The sequence below is a fragment of the Corythoichthys intestinalis genome, chromosome 8, assembly GCF_030265065.1.
Source record: "Corythoichthys intestinalis isolate RoL2023-P3 chromosome 8, ASM3026506v1, whole genome shotgun sequence".
Taxonomy (NCBI): Eukaryota; Metazoa; Chordata; class Actinopteri; order Syngnathiformes; family Syngnathidae; genus Corythoichthys; species Corythoichthys intestinalis.
The window spans coordinates 9,908,344-9,925,676 of NC_080402.1; the positions used below are offsets into that span (position 1 = coordinate 9,908,344).

At 39.3% G+C, this 17,333-nt stretch overlaps 2 protein-coding genes across 2 annotated transcripts; both read left to right on the plus strand.

Moving 5' to 3' along the window:
- Positions 1-59: 59 nt before the first annotated feature.
- On the plus strand, positions 60-9,329 carry ndufb6 (NADH:ubiquinone oxidoreductase subunit B). Its single transcript, XM_057843712.1, has 4 exons — positions 60-318; positions 5,485-5,577; positions 5,800-5,844; positions 9,157-9,329. The coding sequence occupies exons 1-4, from the start codon at positions 139-141 to the stop codon at positions 9,220-9,222; spliced, it is 384 nt and encodes a 127-aa protein (XP_057699695.1). The 5' UTR covers positions 60-138; the 3' UTR covers positions 9,223-9,329.
- A 930-nt stretch (positions 9,330-10,259) lies between these two features.
- Positions 10,260-16,192, plus strand: toporsa (topoisomerase I binding, arginine/serine-rich a). Its single transcript, XM_057843656.1, has 2 exons — positions 10,260-10,443; positions 13,777-16,192. The coding sequence occupies exon 2, from the start codon at positions 13,780-13,782 to the stop codon at positions 15,892-15,894; it is 2,115 nt and encodes a 704-aa protein (XP_057699639.1). The 5' UTR covers positions 10,260-10,443; positions 13,777-13,779; the 3' UTR covers positions 15,895-16,192.
- The last annotated feature ends 1,141 nt before the right edge of the window (positions 16,193-17,333 follow it).

A 17,333-nucleotide genomic window follows, 5' to 3' on the forward strand; every position in this document is an offset into this window, starting at 1 on the left:
GCTACTAACGTTTTTACAGCACTCGATTCTGTATCCGGTTTTGTCTTTGTTTCTGTCAGTAAAACGACGAGACGTCCTCCATGGTGTCATTGCAGCTCCGCTGAGGTTGTTGGACGACAGCGGACAATCCAAACGAAAATGTCTGGCTACAACCCGGACGAAAAGCTCCGCTTCGATCAGCTCACCAAGCTCCGAAGGCAGTGGCTGAAGGACCAGGAACTCAGTCCGAGGGAACCCGTTGTTCAGGCCAAACCACCCGGCGCCGTCGCTAAATTCTGGGCAGGTTTTCTGGAGCCCAAGAGCCTATGGAGGCTTTATGTGAGTAATGCTAACATAAGGATGACTTTTCATGAATAGAGATTTGAGCTGTTTTGTTACAAATTTCAATACAGAGGAGACATATTCATGAACAGAGCCGTGCAATAGTCGTCAGCATGGAGTGCATTGCTGGCCAAAAGTATTTGCACCCCTGCAGTTCTGTCAGATAATGCTCAATTTCTCCCAGAAAATGATTGCAATTACAAATGCAGTGGTAGTAATATCTTCATTTTAGGGCTGCAGCTATCGATTATTTTAGTAGTTGATTAATCGATGGACTAGTTAGTTCGAATAATCGAGTAATCGGATAAGGAACATGAAGAATTAAAATACCTGAGCTGAGCCTCAAACGGTATTTAAAAATTAAAAAAAGGACCTATGTACATCAAAAGAACAATTTGCTAACTTGGATAGCAAAAGTAAATGCTATAAATTGCTAACTTTTTTTTACAAGGCTCTTAACAAATGGTTTGGTCTATTTTATGGTGGCTTTTTCACAATTCAATTCAATTCAGTTTATTCACACACATTCATATTTACAAATTGTACATCATATCATAGTGCTGAACCAAGATTATGTGTGAGTCAGGTCTCCTTAAGAAGCTACTAAAAGCTTATAGTCAGGAGCCTGCGTACATCAAGGCAATGAAGAAAAAAAAAAGATCAGATGAGCAGAAGGGTGAGTTGTCGTATTTTACAGTGTTCTCATTCACCCACACACATACAGAAAAAAAATATATATATAAAAAAAAAAATAATAATAAAATAAAATAAAATAAAATAATAATAATAAATGAAAAGAAATACTTCCCTAGAAAAGAATTTATAACCTACGTATGTTGGAGTTGTTGTATTTACTAATCAGAATACTTTTTAGCGCCATTTTAATGGTGGAGATGGATTTCAACACTTTTAGATTTTCGTCAAGCTCATTCCAAATCTGAGGACCTCTAGTTGCAATGCTCAGGCTAGTGCTAACAAGTCTTCTCTTTTTTCCACTGATGAGGTCTTTATTTCTGGTGTTATGAGGATGGAGAGGAGTCCAGACTGGAATGAGTTCAGAGAGCTTGCTATTCATATTATTTACAATTTGGAACATTATACCTGCGTTATGAAATGTGTTCAACTCAGTGAGTCGAAGAAGGCGTAAACTGTAAAACAAGGAGTTGGTGGGGGCATTAAAACTAGCCCAGGACATGGCCCGTACCATCTTCTTTTGCAGAGTTTCCAATTTCTTTAGGTGGCTGGGGAACGTATTGCACCATATGATGTTACAGTAGTTGATATGGGGCTCAAATAAGGTTTTGTACAAAGTGAGAAGTGCGGTTAAAGGGAGATGGTGTCTTATTTTGAAGAATAGACCAACATATTTGGATAGTGTTGATATAAGATGTTCTATATGGCATTTGAAATTGAGAGACTTATCAATGAAGACCCCCAGGAACTTCGTGGAATCGACTTGTGATAAATTGTCGTTGTTTACTTTCAGACAAATCCTGTTTGTGTCAATTGCTTTCTTATTTGATCTAAATACTATGTAATTGGTTTTGTTGATGTTGAGGGATAGTTTGTTGCATCTGAGCCAGCTATGTATTTCAATTAACTCTGCGTTTAAAATGTGCTGTAGGTCTAATGGGTTTTTATGTGAAACAAACAAATTTGTGTCATCAGCAAACAAAATCATATGTAGTATGTCAGAAGAATTAACAAGGTCATTAATGTAGATAAGAAAAAGCAGTGGGCCCAAAATTGAACCCTGGGGGACTCCATATTTTATTTCCTTTTTTTGTGAAACATGATTTTTAATACCAACATATTGTTGTCGCCTGAATAAATAACTTCTGAACCAGTTGTATGCTATTCCTCTAATACCATAGTGATGCATTTTCTCCAGTAAAATATTATGGTCAATGGTGTCAAAAGCCTTAGATAAGTCCAAAAAAATGCCCACTCCGCACTTGCCCTGCTCAAAGGCATCATTAATTTTTTCAACAAGATCTAGAATGGCCATGCATGTTGAATTCTTCTTCCTGAAGCCATATTGTGAACTGGTTATGATATGAAACTTGTCGAGGTATTCGCTTAGTCTATTGTGTACAACTCTTTCTAGTACCTTAGAAAGCGTTGGTAGAACGGCAATTGGGCGATAATTATTCATGTTATTTTTTATTGTTATTTTTTATTGGTTCAGACACATATTCCCACAAATATGGTTCAGACACATATTCCCACAAAAAACGGCTAAATATTCCTGTAAACTAAATTATGAATGCATTAAAAAACATTAGCTCAAACAAAAACTTTGCTTACGCTGGTCTTAACAGGGAGCAGTTGGATTCAGCCATGTGAAATGAGGCAGAACAGAGGGCAGTGTATCCACCCTAATCAATAAAACTAAATGCAAACACTTTCGAAACAAACCATTACAACGCCAGTTTAATTTAATGAATACTCGAAGCAATAAAATTTAATTCGAAAATTTTTTTCTTCTCAAATACTCGAGTTAATCAAATAATCGTTGCAGCACTACTTCATTTATTTTGCTTGCAGTGAAAAAACACAAAAGAGAATGGGGGAAAAAATTAAATCATAATCATTTTACACAAAATTCCAAAAATTGACCGGACAAAAGTATAGAGCCGTCATGTCCAAAGTCCGGGGGCCAAATGCGGCCCGTGGTCAAATTTCATCCGGCCCCCAGCCTCAGTCATAATAATCATTAACGTCTGGCCCGCACACAGACTTAATAAATTGGTCAGCAGTACTGCTACCAGCATATGAAGTAGCTTACACACTAACTGCTGTTCCTTATTTACCAACTAAACTGCAGCAGCACTCTAAGCAACATTACCCCGTGTGACCCTTTACTCCCAATTTTCTTAAAGCAGTACACTTCCCTGCAAGGCTGTTGTAGCGAACCTTCCAAGCAAACCTAATTAACTTTTTATCTAAAATACTCCTAAATCGGTAAAATATTGACTTGAATTTATCTTTAAAATAGTTTTAAAACTTTCACATGTCGAAAGTAGACAAAAGGGAAATTATGGAATAACGGGAGCAATTTGAACAAATTTAACGGTTGATTCACAACATTAAATTAATTGAATGTAGTTTAAAGCTGCTGATACAGAATGGGGACTGGAGTTTTTTTATTTACTGTTATTTTTGTATATTTGTTTACTGCTATATGTTAACTTGATACTGAAATAGTAGTGTGGTTTAGCCTGAGAGTATTTTTGAACAATTTTGGAACTAATGTACAAAACATTAAAAAAAAAAGAGAGAGAGGAAAAAAAAGGAGGGGGGTGCATCAATAATCGTTTTATAATCGAATCGGAGCCTCTGAATCGTAATCATAATCGAATCGTTGGGTGCCCAGAGATTCCCAGCTCTAGTACTAACGCATGGTTTTAATCGTTCTGCATTTGAAATACACGCTAGCTAATTAGCTTAGCGCTCGGCGCTAACTGTTAACATCTCAAAAGCAACAATAATAAAGGCTAAGCAGTACAAGAGGGTTCGTGTACTCAACTCTTATAGACGCACACGGGTCTTAGCAACACACTCAAAATATTTTTCAATTGACATGACTTGAAACTACTGCTGGACATCTGAAAGACAAGGAGCAAGGAACCAATTCGCTTCACCTCTCAGTCTAAAAAATAACTTGTGCACAGAAGCGTGACCGTCGGGTCCCTGCCTGTCTCATACACAAATTTATTTTCCAGCCTTTTGAAAAGGAGTAAATCTCTCGCTCAATAACCGGCAGCATACATCATAACGTTGTGCGTGCGTCCGTTTAAGGTGTCCGGGCGGCAGGCGTGTCTTGAATTTCGTTCTGCTATGAGCGGCTGTCATAAAGTTATTGGGGAAAATCATTGTTTTTGAACCTTTTATGAATTGTTATTTGAATACATCTAATATTTGATTTTTTTGGGAACTCCCTTAGTGTCTACCGTGCGCAGTGTCTTCAATAAGTGTAAAGCCCATGGCACTGTGGCTAACCTCCCTAGATGTGGACGGAAAAGAAAAATTGAGGAGATTTCAATGAAAGATTGTGTGGCTGGTGGATAAAGAACCTCAACTAACTTCCATTCAAACAAGTTCAAACTGTCCTGCAGTCCGAGGGTAGAAGAACAGTGTCAACCCGTACTATCTGTTGGCATCTGAATGAAAAGGGACTCTATCGTAGGATACCCAGGAAGACCCCAATTCTGATCCAGAGACATAAAAAAGCCAGGCTGGAGTTTCCCAAAGATCACGTGAGAAAGCCAAAAACAATTTTGGAAGAATGTTCTCTGGTCAGATGACACAAAAGTAGAGCTTTTTGGGAAAAGGCCTCAACATAGAGTTTACAGGGAAAAAAACGAGGCCTTCAAAAAAAGAACACCGTCCCCACAGTGAAACATGGTGGAGGTTCCCTAATGTTTTTTGGGGTTGCTTTGCTGCCTCTGGCACTGGACTGCTTGACCATGTGCATGGCATTATGAAGTCTGAAGATTACCACCAAATTTTGCAGTATATTGTAGGGCCAAGTGTGAGAAAGCTGGGTCCCCCTCAGAGGTCATGGGTCTTCCAGTAGGACAATGACCCAAAACACACTTCAAAAAACACTAGAAAATGGTTTGAGAGAAATACTTCTAAAGTGGCCAGCAATGAGTCCAGACCTGAATATCATAGAACACCTGTGGAGAGATCTGAAAATGGCAGTTTGGAGAAGGCACCCTTCAAATCTCAGAGACCTGGAGCAGTTGGCCAAAGAACAATGGTTTAAAATTCCAGCACAGCATTGTAAGAAACCCATTGATGGATACCGGAAGCAGTTGTTCGCAGTTATTTTGTCTAAAAGTTGTGCAACCAAGTATTAGGCTGAGGGTGCCAATACTTTTGTTGGGCCCATTTTTTGAGTTTTGTGTAAAATGATAATGATTTTTTTTTCATTCTCTTTTGTGTTTTTTCTTTACAAGTAAAATAAATGCAGATATTACTACCAAAGCATTTGTAATTGCAGTCATTTTCTGGAGGAAATTGAGCATTATCTGACAGAATTGCAGGAGTGCCAATACTTTGGCCAGCAATGTAAGCTTATTTCAAAGTTGTTCATCTTCATATTACAAAGGTATTTATTAAATACAGTACCTGTACTTAAAATATTTCTCTTTTTAGACATACAAAGCCTACAAAGGGGGTGTTTTCACATTAACACGCCTGTTGATACCTGCCTGGATTGTCCACTACTACGTCAAATACCATGTTGCTGTAAGTTCAAAACTACTGGCCAGAGTACAGTGAGTGGTACCTCAACTTAAGAATGTCTCTACATACTGAATTTTCTGGTTAAAGGGATCCACCCATAGAAAGACTTGTAGTTCTTAAAAGATAAACATTATTATGAGTTAAAATAATTTGAGTGTGGTCAAAAGACTGTTATAAGTGGTTAAATATCTCTTGTAACTCCTTTTGTATGATTGTCTTTTACAGAAAAGGCCATACGGCATTGTGGAGTTGAAACCCAAGCTTTTCCCAGTAAGTATCAACTATTCATTTTCAATGTGAATATTTTATTTTGTGGTTCAAATTTTCAAATTGACCTGTTTAGCTAGCTAGAGAAAAACAATTAAAAACTAACTTATGGACTTTTGGTTCCCCTTGTCCTTGCAATAACATTATTTAAATGCGTGTTTATTTGATGATCTTTATCTAATGTGAATGATCACTGCCAGCATTCCCAGTTCAAATGGATTGGACGTTTATATCTGTCAAATTCAGTCAATGAGTTCATTGACGTAGCAAAATTTTGCACAAGTTTAGCATATTTGTTAATTAGCGTGTTAGAACTTGGGGAAAAAAAATTCATATGGAAGTGTAAAATTTCATAAACATATTTTAACGGTGAAAATTATTGTTGTAATTGCAATTAGGGCTGCAGGTATAGATTATTTTAGTCGTCGATTAATCTATGAACGAGTTAGTTCGAATAATCGAGAAATCAGATTAATTCCATTTAAAGGCATTGCAGAATGAATTTTAGGTGCTTGCTAAGATTGCCCTTTCAAAAGGGCATGAAATGCGAACACAAAATTCCCGAGTGTTTCTTCAAACTATTCAGGATTGCACTTTCATTTAAGAATAAATCAAAATACCTAAGTTTAGCCTCAAACATTATTAAGAATAAATAAATGAGGATCTATGTACAAAAATTGGCTAATTTGCATAGCAAAAGTCCACTATCTTAAATGCTGTAAAATTCTAACTTTAACAATACTCTTCACAAATCGTTCAAACACATTCCCACATAAAACAGCTAAATATACCTATAAACTACATCACAAATGCTTTAAAAACATTATCTTATGTTGGTCTTAACAGGGAGCAGCTAGATAAAGGCTACGTCTACACTAGGACGGACTATGGCCTTAAATGTGTAATTAGACTATACGGCATATCGGCTACACTAATCTGCCTCTTATCCGTGCAAGAACTTACACTGATAAGTTAGACAGCTAATATTACCCGCCGCTTAATGTAGACTAGTGTGTCCGTATAACAATGGGATACTAAGGAAGTGACGTCATCCCGTCGCCATTTTTAGTGCGGCATGACGGCATCGTAAACAATGGAGGCGGACGATCACGACATGGCATTCCTGCTTCTCTTTTCTTTTCCACACATTATTCTTGAACAGTCAAACTAAGTCGCAATAATGTGCTTCAGTTCAGTGCCCATTTGTGGTCCTCCCATCGCGGATGACGCGGAGATGAGCGTTTTCTTGCACAGCTTGTCTCCCGTTCAGCTGCGGGGCTGAGTAAAAATGCGTAGAGGAAAATTAAACCCCCAGTCAAAGAGGCACGCGATCAGTTTTTTTTCCATGACATTTCCGCCTGTCAAAACTGTCGCCACTTCCAGGATCACCACTGTTATGCACAAGCACTCCTGGTTGCAGCTTCCAGGAAATATACACAGCGCCAACCATATGTTTTTATTTGTTATTTTTCAAGTAGTGACAGCACAACTGAGCATCAATGGCGTACCACAAGCAACACGTCACTTCCGCTCATTAATATTCATGACATTAGCTACTGTTGCTAAGTAAGGACAAGTCACCGTTTGTCCCTAATAGAAAATGGATGGAAATCGTGTATGAAGGAGATGTTTACAGAGTTAAACCTACCAATTCTCTCCAAAAATGATGTGCCTGGTGCCAAATTCACTGGCAAAGATGTGGAAGAACATAAAAATGTTCAGTTAAAGAGATGGCTTTAGTGTCGAAGGCTGAAAAAGACGAAAAAAACGAGCCGACCTAAGCATAGCTTTAACTTTTTTATCGACGCGACTGACAATGACATTCTCCTGTTTCAACAAGCTATCCTTTACCATCAGCCCTGTCTTTCTTATATATCCTCTGGTTGTCCTACGTCTCTTACCGTTCTTGGGTGTAATTTAGTTAGCTTTGTGTAGCGATCGCAAATGCTACTCAGTGACAGCCAACGAACACTTTTAATTTTTTCATTGATAACACATCTTAATCCTATAATTTATTTACACTTCCCCCTTACTAAAGTTGTTTTTTATATATATATATATATATATATATATATATATATATATATAACAGAAACGGTAACAGTGGCAGTCAGATACCGTTGTAATTCTTTTCGGGTCATTAATTGTCAGACAAGCAGTACGGCACAACGTTACGCTAAAAAAATAAGTTAAAAATATAAAATTGGCTTACCTCTTTGTCCTCTGAAAGACCATGCCAACCCAACATAATGTTTACTGCATATGAAACGTGAATGGATTCACCGAGCTGGTATTAAAGTCCGCGCAAGTTGATTCGGTCTTCACATTTTTTCCTCTCGAGTTTTTGGTTTCCGGAAACGTATGAAGAAAACATCTTCATGTGTCGTAATGTCTAGAGTCGTTTCTACAAGTTCCAAAAAAGCAATGCGTGATCGGCATGTTTGTTTTTGAAAGATTACCGGTCTAAAAATAGCCTGCGTGCGGTACCCCATTGTAACATCCCAAGTAACGATGTCAGGCTTTCATTGTTTTCTAAGGATTCATTTCAATCACAACTCGTTGACTGCTCCTAAAAGCTGAGTGTGATACGTTCAATTGCGTTCACGAAAAAAAAAAACAGTGATCACAAAACGGAGTTCCCAAGCCCTGGTCTAGAAGGTGTAGTATTTTCAAAATTTCCCGCCAGCCAGTAATGAGTTTCTGGTTCAGAGGTGCAAATGCAGGCATACCTTGCAGAAGCGGGGGGCCTTAAACGCACCTTAAACGGAAGTGCGCACAGGTATAAAGATAGTCGGCAAAATACCCTGGAGAAAATGATCTGTCCTAGAGTAGACGTAGCCTAAGCCATATTAAAGAGTTACGTCATATTCACTTTTGCCACTAGAGGGCAGTGTAACCACCCAAATCAATCAAACTAAATGCAAACACTTTAAAAACAAACCATTATAACGTTACGGATTTAAAAAATACTCGAAGCAGCAAAATGTGATTCGAAGCTTTTTTATAACCGAATTACTCAAGTTAAACGTTGCAGCACTAGTTGCGATTAAAAGGTTAAAATCGTTGGCATCACTCTGTACTTTCAACAAAGATAGCATGCAACAAAAAATTGCAAGGAATATATTTTTATTTTAAATCTATTTGAAGATGTAAAAAACCCATAGGAGACACCATCCAGTAACCAAACAAACAAACAAAAAATCTCTGTAATAAGTACGGTCACTAAATTAGGACATAAATCTGGAGTTTATGGTTTCATCTCATGCAAAGCACCACTTGATGGAGTTAACCTGCTTTTAACCTTTGTTTGTGTAGGGTGATGTTATTCTGGAGACAGGCGAAGTTGTTCCAGACCTCCCTGAGAGCCACAGCCATCATTGACCTATTCAGTTTCATAAGTGTCTGTCTGTATAAACTGTGAATACAATAAAAATGAGTGACATTATAAGTGTGGTTTTTTTCAGTATGTTGTGTTACATAATCCATCATAACTTGATTTTTTTATCGCTATATATTTTTACAATAATGTGTATGCTGTATATTATTGATTCTATTGTGCTGTTTCACAATTGTAAAAAAATAAGACATTCAAGGCCATTTTTTGTGACTAAATTTATTAGGGCTGTCAAAATTATCGCGTTAACGGGCGGTAATAATTTTTTTAAATTACGTTAAAATATTGGACGCATTTAATGCACATACCCCGCTCAAACAATAAAATGACAGCACAGTGTCATGTCCACTTGTTACTTGTGTTTTTTTGGTGATTTGTCACCCTCTGCTGGTCCTTGGATGCGACTGATTTTATGGGTTTCAGCACCATGAGCATTTGTAATTATTGACAACAACGGCGAGCTACTAGTTTTTTTTTGATTGAAAATTTTACGAATTTTATTAAAACAAAAACATTAAGAGGGGTTTTAATATAAAATTTCTATAACTTGTACCAACATTTATCTTTTAAGAACTACAAGTCTTTCTACGCATAGATCGCTTTAACAGAATGTTAATAATGTTAATGCCATCTTGTTGATTTATTGTTATAATAAACAAATACAGTACTTATGTACAGTATGTTGAAAGTATATATCCGTCTTATCTTTCCATTCCAACAATAATTTATAGAAAAATATGGCATATTTTCTAGATGGTTTGAATTGCGATTAATTACGATTAATTTTAAAGCTGTGATTAACTACATTAACATTTTTAATCATCTGACAGCCCTAAAATTTATGCTTTATTACAAAAAAATTACTGGTTTAAATGTTTCGCTGTTTGGGAGAGAAAAACAAGACACTCGTTACACTCGAGTACAGTATTTTCTCAGAATGAAATGCTTGTTTTTGTTTTAAAGCACAGTGTGCTTTTATTTTGTCATAACGGAAGTATCGCATTTTTAATGTGAAGGCCGGAAGTTCAACCCCGGTTACGAAAACAATGTACGGTTGAACGTGTGACGTCATTCAGGCAGAGAGGCACACTTGGCGTTTTGGGAAGAGTACAGTATTGGAATTTCTCAAATGTTGCCACAAGTTCGATTGTAAAGGACTGAGGAAGGTGAACCAGTCGCTCAACTACCCGTGTTATTGCAAACCGAAGGTGAATATGTGTTATTGTTGTCGAACCTAACTACTCGATGACATTTAGCCCACCTAGCTTGTTAGCATTAGCTTTAGCCGAGCCCATAAGATCAGCAAGAACTATTTTTGAACAGCGAAACACTCGTCTCTTAGGATCGACGAGGTTGTGTAACTTTTAAATATTCACTACGTACTAACGTTGTGTTTGAAATTGTTTACAATAATATTCAACTTCTGAAGTGAACAGCTTATACACATTAGGGGCACCGGTTCCGCATTTAACTCTTTAACACCGAAGCCTATTTTGACCGAATTTGCTTGTCTTTGACGATGCCGTTTCAAAGAAAAACTTTTCACAATGACCTGTAGGAGTGGGAACCTCTTGGTACGTCACGATACGATACGATTTGCAATACAAAGTTCGCGATAACATGGTCTGACGATTTGGCGATACAACTATTATCGATATATTGGTCAGGAAATAATTCTAGGATATTCTACAAGCCACTAATAAACAGAAAAACAAGCCTCTGCTGTGAATTGGAATGAGTTTATCCCTTGTAGACGTCCAATCCATTTCAGCTGGGAGGTTCATTCGCTGCCATCCCTCCCAGTTCAAACGGATTGAACGTCTATGGACGGTACCGGCAGCCAATGCCAGCGATGAGGTGATTTTGGGTCATTTAAGGTTGTTTTTCTTTTGATTTTCAGTTACTTCCTGTTGATTTTGGGGTATTTTATGGGTCGCTTCCTGTTTATTTTGAGTTACAGAAGAGGAAGTGACCTGGGAACAGGGGTCGCGTTAACCGAATATTTTCCGTCGTTGACCGGTTTTTTAAAACGGTGACAAATAATTGAAGACCATCTGTCATTTTGACTGGTTGCAATTCACACCCCAGACCACAGGGTGGCGAGTGAGCATATTAATTAGCTATTGTCTCTCTTGATGCATGACGTCGTTGGCCTTACTCGGAAAAATGTCAAGGCAACTGAGTGTTTGCCTGGCACGGCCAGACTGTTCTCCCTGTATTTTTCAAACACAGAGAGAAAAGTATGGGACCCAGCCTCTCGAGTAGGTACAAAATCAGAAAAATCGACAAATCAGATTTGTTTATTTGCGTGACGTGTTCTTCACAAGCAACGTCACTCTTGCGCGCCGAAAGTCGTCTCTACATCAACACGGATGGCGGACGGGAGAGCCGAGAATATGTTCCAATCCGCGGTAAATTCAGTTTTAAATGAACTAAAACACATCGACATGAGTCATTGACAACAGTCTGTCTCGCGCTAGCCATGTTGAATAAACTCCGCTCTACTTGTATGTTTACTTCTGCGCGCAAGTCCCTCGTCCTGCCCTCGTCGCTGATTGGTGCACTCCGCTGTCTGTTTGCCTCTTGTTAAGCTTGTTCGGACAGAATATTAATTAAAAATGAATGAAAACTAAATACTATTGAATATGTCCTTATTATCATTTAAAAAATGTAAGTGACGGGTAGAAATAGATTATGACCGGATTTTTATGACACTGTCAGTCAAAATGACAGACAACGAAAAAGTCTAGCGCAACGTCTGCCTGGGAATAACCAAAATAAATAGGCAGTGACTCAAACACAGTTATTTATCATCTAACATATCGGGGAAAATGCGATAGTAACGAAAAAAATACAATTAAGCATTAGTCATGAGGTAGATATCCGTGACTTTTTTACAAACGGCAACTTTTTCATTGTGACGTAATTTGTTTAAAAGTTTAACATATGCAAGTGAATAATTTTTTAAAGTCGTTTTTTTTTTTTAAACTAAATATTAGACATCAATTAAGGATTCTAAGCTAAAAATTAAACACCTTTTGAATGATAAATATAATTACTTCCCTTTTTATGACGAGGTTGAAACAAAAACGGTTGCGCGACTTCTGTAAACGGGGGTTTTCAGGGTAAAACGGACAAATTAAAAATAGTTCGAGGGCGTCATGCACCATGAATCTGCTATGGCAGCATATAGACTAGGCATGTGCCGGTTACCGGTTTCACGGTTTACCGTGGTGTGAAAACGTCGCGGTTTCAAAACCACTAAAATTTTCCGTCAGACCGTAGTACGGTATTCGCTATTTTTCTTGTGTCAAAAATGCAGCCAGAAGCGGCTTGGCGCAGCAGCGCTCACCCCCTCCCGTTTGTTGCTGTGTGTGAAAGTGACGCTATCGGCTAGCCATCCAGCTAACCCAAAAACAAATACTCCAAATATAAGGCGTACTGTTCTTCAATTTGTTGAGCTCTCAAATGGTGGTAAGTGTAATATACAAAATGAATACATTTAAAATGTTGTACAATTAGATTTTTCCATGTGAGTAGCTTCAACAGATTAGCACCATGGAAAAAGTTCGCCAAAAACAAAACACACATTTTCCTTTCAAATTCAATATAAAAACCAACTAAAAGCTTACAAAGATGATTGTTAGCCTAGGTTTACCTGGGAGAGCAACTTCGTTGAGTGTGACAGCCGCAGAGTGAGAAAAAACAAGCTTGAGTCGCTTGAATGAAGGGGAAAAAGTGATAGCGTCAAAGATCGCTAATTGCGAAAGATGATCTTGCCCTAAGCACAAATCCACGTTCGCTGGATCAAGGAGAGGTCTCACTCCCAATGTTTTTTTTATTTTATTTTTTAGATGAAACCTTTCCACAACAATATTATAACTTATACATTTTTAAGTAACTTATGAATTTTTTATGTTTTTTTTTAACACAAAGGCATGACATCATGTAGACTAGAGTTGACGCAGTGGCTGAAAATGGCGAAACTTCACTTAAGCTTTTCCACCCTCAAAAAAAAGTCATGCAGTATAAATTTGTACAAAAATTTATTCAGAAGTGTTTTTACTTTTTTATAGAAATTATTTTGTTCTTGCTCTAATCTTGAGCAACTTGAGCTGTGGCTGTGAGTATAGTCTATAAGTTATATTTAGTTTAATTTTATTTCAAATATTTTTTTATTGATTATTTATTTTAACAATATATTCATGTTCCAATTTGCAACTATGGTCTGAAAAAAAAAAAATCCTGTTCAATGGAAAAAAAGTTTTTGGAGCTTTTTTTGGAGCTATAATTGCAATACCGTGATACCGTGAAACCGCGGTATTTTTGCTCACGGTTATCATACCGTCAAAATATCATACCGGCACATGCCTAATATAGACATATTGTGCTATCAAACACAACAGTTTTTTTGGCTTCAAATAAAGCAGTTTCTTTTAAAGAGGAGTGCAAGAGCAGAAACTGCTTCTTCCGTCTTGTCTGTGTTTTCCGCCATATGTTTCCATGCTATTTGAATCTTACCCAAATTTATTTTACTCTAGACCATGTCTGCCATCAAGCTGGCCTTGCAGCAGAACCAGAAAAGGGACAGGAGGAAAACCCCGGAAGCCAAGTCTGCTGACGTGTCTCCGGACTCCAAATGTCCCATCTGCTTGGACGCTTTTAACAACATCTCCTACCTGGACATCTGCCTACATAAATTCTGCTTCCGTTGCATCCATGAGTGGTCTAAGAACAAAGCCGAATGCCCGTTATGCAAGCAGCCTTTTAATTCCATCTATCACAGCATCAAATCGGAGCAGGACTTTAAACAGTACGACCTGAAGCCGGTGAGTAATGGCTCTTTCGGGATGTTTGGCGGCGTGCGGTTTAGGTACCGCACCACTCTCACCGGGGTGCAGCGGCAGCGGTGGGGAAGAACCTCCCCTCCACCGGACAATGGCGTCATATTTGAACCGACGGCCAATCCCCCCCAGCAACGGCAGACCCGTTACATCCGCCGCATGATGATGAGGATGGCGGCCAAGAGGAGAGCGGCGACCGAAGGTCGGCCGCTGCACACCGTCCGAGAGCTGGAAATGGTTAACTTTCGCCGAGAGTTGTACCGACAGGGATTGCGTGTCCGCAATGTGCGTGACGGAGGACGTTCTCGGGACACTTCGGCTGAGTTCTACCGCAAAAATCCCGCCTGCTTGCACAGACTCATTCCTTGGCTCAAACGAGAGCTGGTGGTGCTATACGGCGCGCACGGTTCCCTCGTCAACATCGTCCAGCACATCATCATGTCTCGCATTACCAGCGTGGACATGGAAGACCGAGCCATCCAGGAAGAGCTCTGGCCATTTCTGCAGGGCCGCACTGAGCATTTTCTGCACGAATTCCTCAGCTTCGCAAGGTCCCCGTTCAACATGGAAGCCTACGACCAACACGCCACGTACGAGGGCTCGGTGCACTCCTCCAATTCGGACAACAGCACTAACTCGTCCGTCATAGCCATTTCCGAGGACGAGGACGCAGACTTGGAGCCCCCTAGGACGCCCGGATACGCCGCGTCCAATCTGAGCCACTCGCTGTGGGACGACGAGACGCCGGGGCCGTCGTACTCCATTACGTCGGAGCCGAGTCGAGCGGAAAGGGAGTCGGTCCGCGACTCCGACTCAGACAGCAGCGTCGCGGAGGAAGCGCGCGTAACCGAGGCTTCGACGCCACATCGAGGATCCTCAACGCACATTCAAATCGACGATTGTTCCTCGTCGGACAGCGACGACTGCGTCATTGTAGGTTTTGTCAAACCTAGCGCCGAGAGAACACCCGAATTAGTGCAGCTTTCCTCCGACGAGGACTGGAGCGACGACACTAAAGAAGCGCCGCCCTTGCCGCAGCACATTCGCTTCGACGTCGACAGTCCAGTAGCCTCGCCGAGAAACGAGCCCGTCAACACCGATCAGAGTCATCTTCCCGATACCAAAGAACGATGCGGTGCGCTCAAGTCCAAAGTATGCAAGGCGTCGAGTGAATCGAAGAGAAAAGACAGAGACGGTCGTGAACGATCCAGCCAGAAATACTTCTCAAATGACGGAAGCTACAAGAGAAAACGAGCGAGCGGTGAGCGGAGACGTCACAGTCCTAGTCCGGCAAACTATCACATCAGAAAGCGGGACTATTATTACTACAACTGCAGAGACTGTGAATGTGACAGCACACACAAAAGGAAAGAGCAAGAAATTTATCGGAAGCAATCCGAGCGACGCTCTCGCTCCAGAAGCGGCCGTCGGGAATCGAGGCGGGGAGAGACGTGGAATTCTAGGTCCAGAACTTGTTCCAGCTCGCCGTCGACTAGACGATCTCACCACGAGAAGCCCGGCGGAAAGAGGAAATACAAAACCCGTCATCTGGAGAATCCTTCGTCCCCAAAGGACTGCGACGACGCCACAAGAAAACCCGAAGACGGGAAAGAGGAGAGGAGTCCGAGCGTGCGGAGCACTCGCCACAAGAAGAAGAAGAAGAAGAAACACAAGAAGAAGAGCCGGCGGCACAGAAGCGAGGAAAAACGCTCACCGACGCCGATTACAATCGACAGCGACAGCGCTGATGAAACCCGAACCGAAAACGCCATTAAGGACATGTCCCCCGTTATTGACACCATAGAAGAGTGCTGATAGCTACAACTACGCCCCCATGCCGCCGCCCACAGTATTTTTCTTATTGTGCTCTTATCTCGAGGCAACACTGTGTTGAAATACTTTGAAAGTATATAATTCATTGGATGCCAAAATGTCATAATCATGAACCTCCAGCTCTCTTGTTCTAAAATGTCATCTTTAAATGTTTTATTTCTAAGGTGTTCTCAGGGACTACTTGTTTTTGGAATTTTATTCACCCCCTGACAAAACGTTACCTTTATCTGTCGCTTATGAATCCGCATGAGCTTTTGTATTAAAAATATTTTCAACATGATCTTTGAAATACTTTTGTCCATCGTCCACATCCATGACATGCATAAGTGGAGTTTGACTTTTGGGGCAAGGGGAGCACAACATGTTGATGACCCTTAAACGCAGTTTCAGCAAGAAAATTAACTTACAAGAATATTTATAATAATGAATTGAAAATGAATGTTTTTTGTTTTCCATCATTCTTGAGGGGAATTCTAAATCAAGCTGCTTAGGACAGCTATACTTTTCGCCAAGATCGTCATCCATTGAATCTGGTAATGGTGTCGTGCCAATGTAGTTACCCCAGTCAAAAATTGTGCCACCTAGGCGGAGCCATATGGAGGTAGATTTGTGTCTTCATTATTCGATCCCAAAAAAATTTGCTTGAATCGAAAAAAAAAAAAGTTCAATCAAAATATATATTTTCAATAAAAAGTCACTTTAAAAAATTGTGAGTGCAAAAATAAATTTGATACTCAAAAAAATGCATTTGAAGCAATTTTTCTGTGGATTTTTTTTTTTTTTTTTGGATTGAAGTCAATTTTTTGGGGTCGAAGTAATGTTGTTTTTGCGTTTGGCCCACATTTTTGTCTTTATTGTTCAATTAAAAAATAAGTTGCTTCAAACAAAAAATATTTTCAAACGAAAAATCAAAAAATTTCAATCATAGAAAAAGTGTGAATGGGAAAAAATATTTGAGACTCAAATATTTGCATTTGAACGCTTTTAAAAAAATTTCTTTGATTTGAGCAATACTTTTGTGTGACATTTGTGTCTTAATCATTCAGTCCCCCCAAAAAGTTGCTTCAATCAAAAAAAAAAAAAAAAAAATTTCAAACAAAGAAAAAAATCATTTGAAAAATAAAACTGCCCTCCCGCCTAAGGTTCCCGTCACATGATCTGTTCGAAAAATCACTTTGAACCATTATTAAAATATCTTTATGTTCATTTCATTCATTTTTGTTGTTTTATTGCTTTATAACTTTATATATAGGAAAGTCAATTAAATGCAGTGACACTTTTCGGCCACCGGGGGGCCCTGGACCCCTGCTCCCCCTTAAACTCCGCTTATGATAACATGCATAAACATGCTGTACGCACTGTTTTGAATTTTACATCGAACTCTTTTGAATTTTTTTTCACTTATTTGAAAAAAAAACTTC

Excerpts from the sequence above, each read along its gene's own strand:
- ndufb6 (XM_057843712.1), top strand. The coding sequence starts at position 139 with ATGTCTGGCTACAACCCGGACGAAAAGCTCCGCTTCGATCAGCTCACC. Across the intron at positions 5,578-5,799 it reads ACGTCAAATACCATGTTGCT|AAAAGGCCATACGGCATTGT; the intron begins GTAAGTTCAAAA and ends TGTCTTTTACAG. Across the intron at positions 5,845-9,156 it reads TGAAACCCAAGCTTTTCCCA|GGTGATGTTATTCTGGAGAC; the intron begins GTAAGTATCAAC and ends TTGTTTGTGTAG.
- toporsa (XM_057843656.1), top strand. The coding sequence starts at position 13,780 with ATGTCTGCCATCAAGCTGGCCTTGCAGCAGAACCAGAAAAGGGACAGG.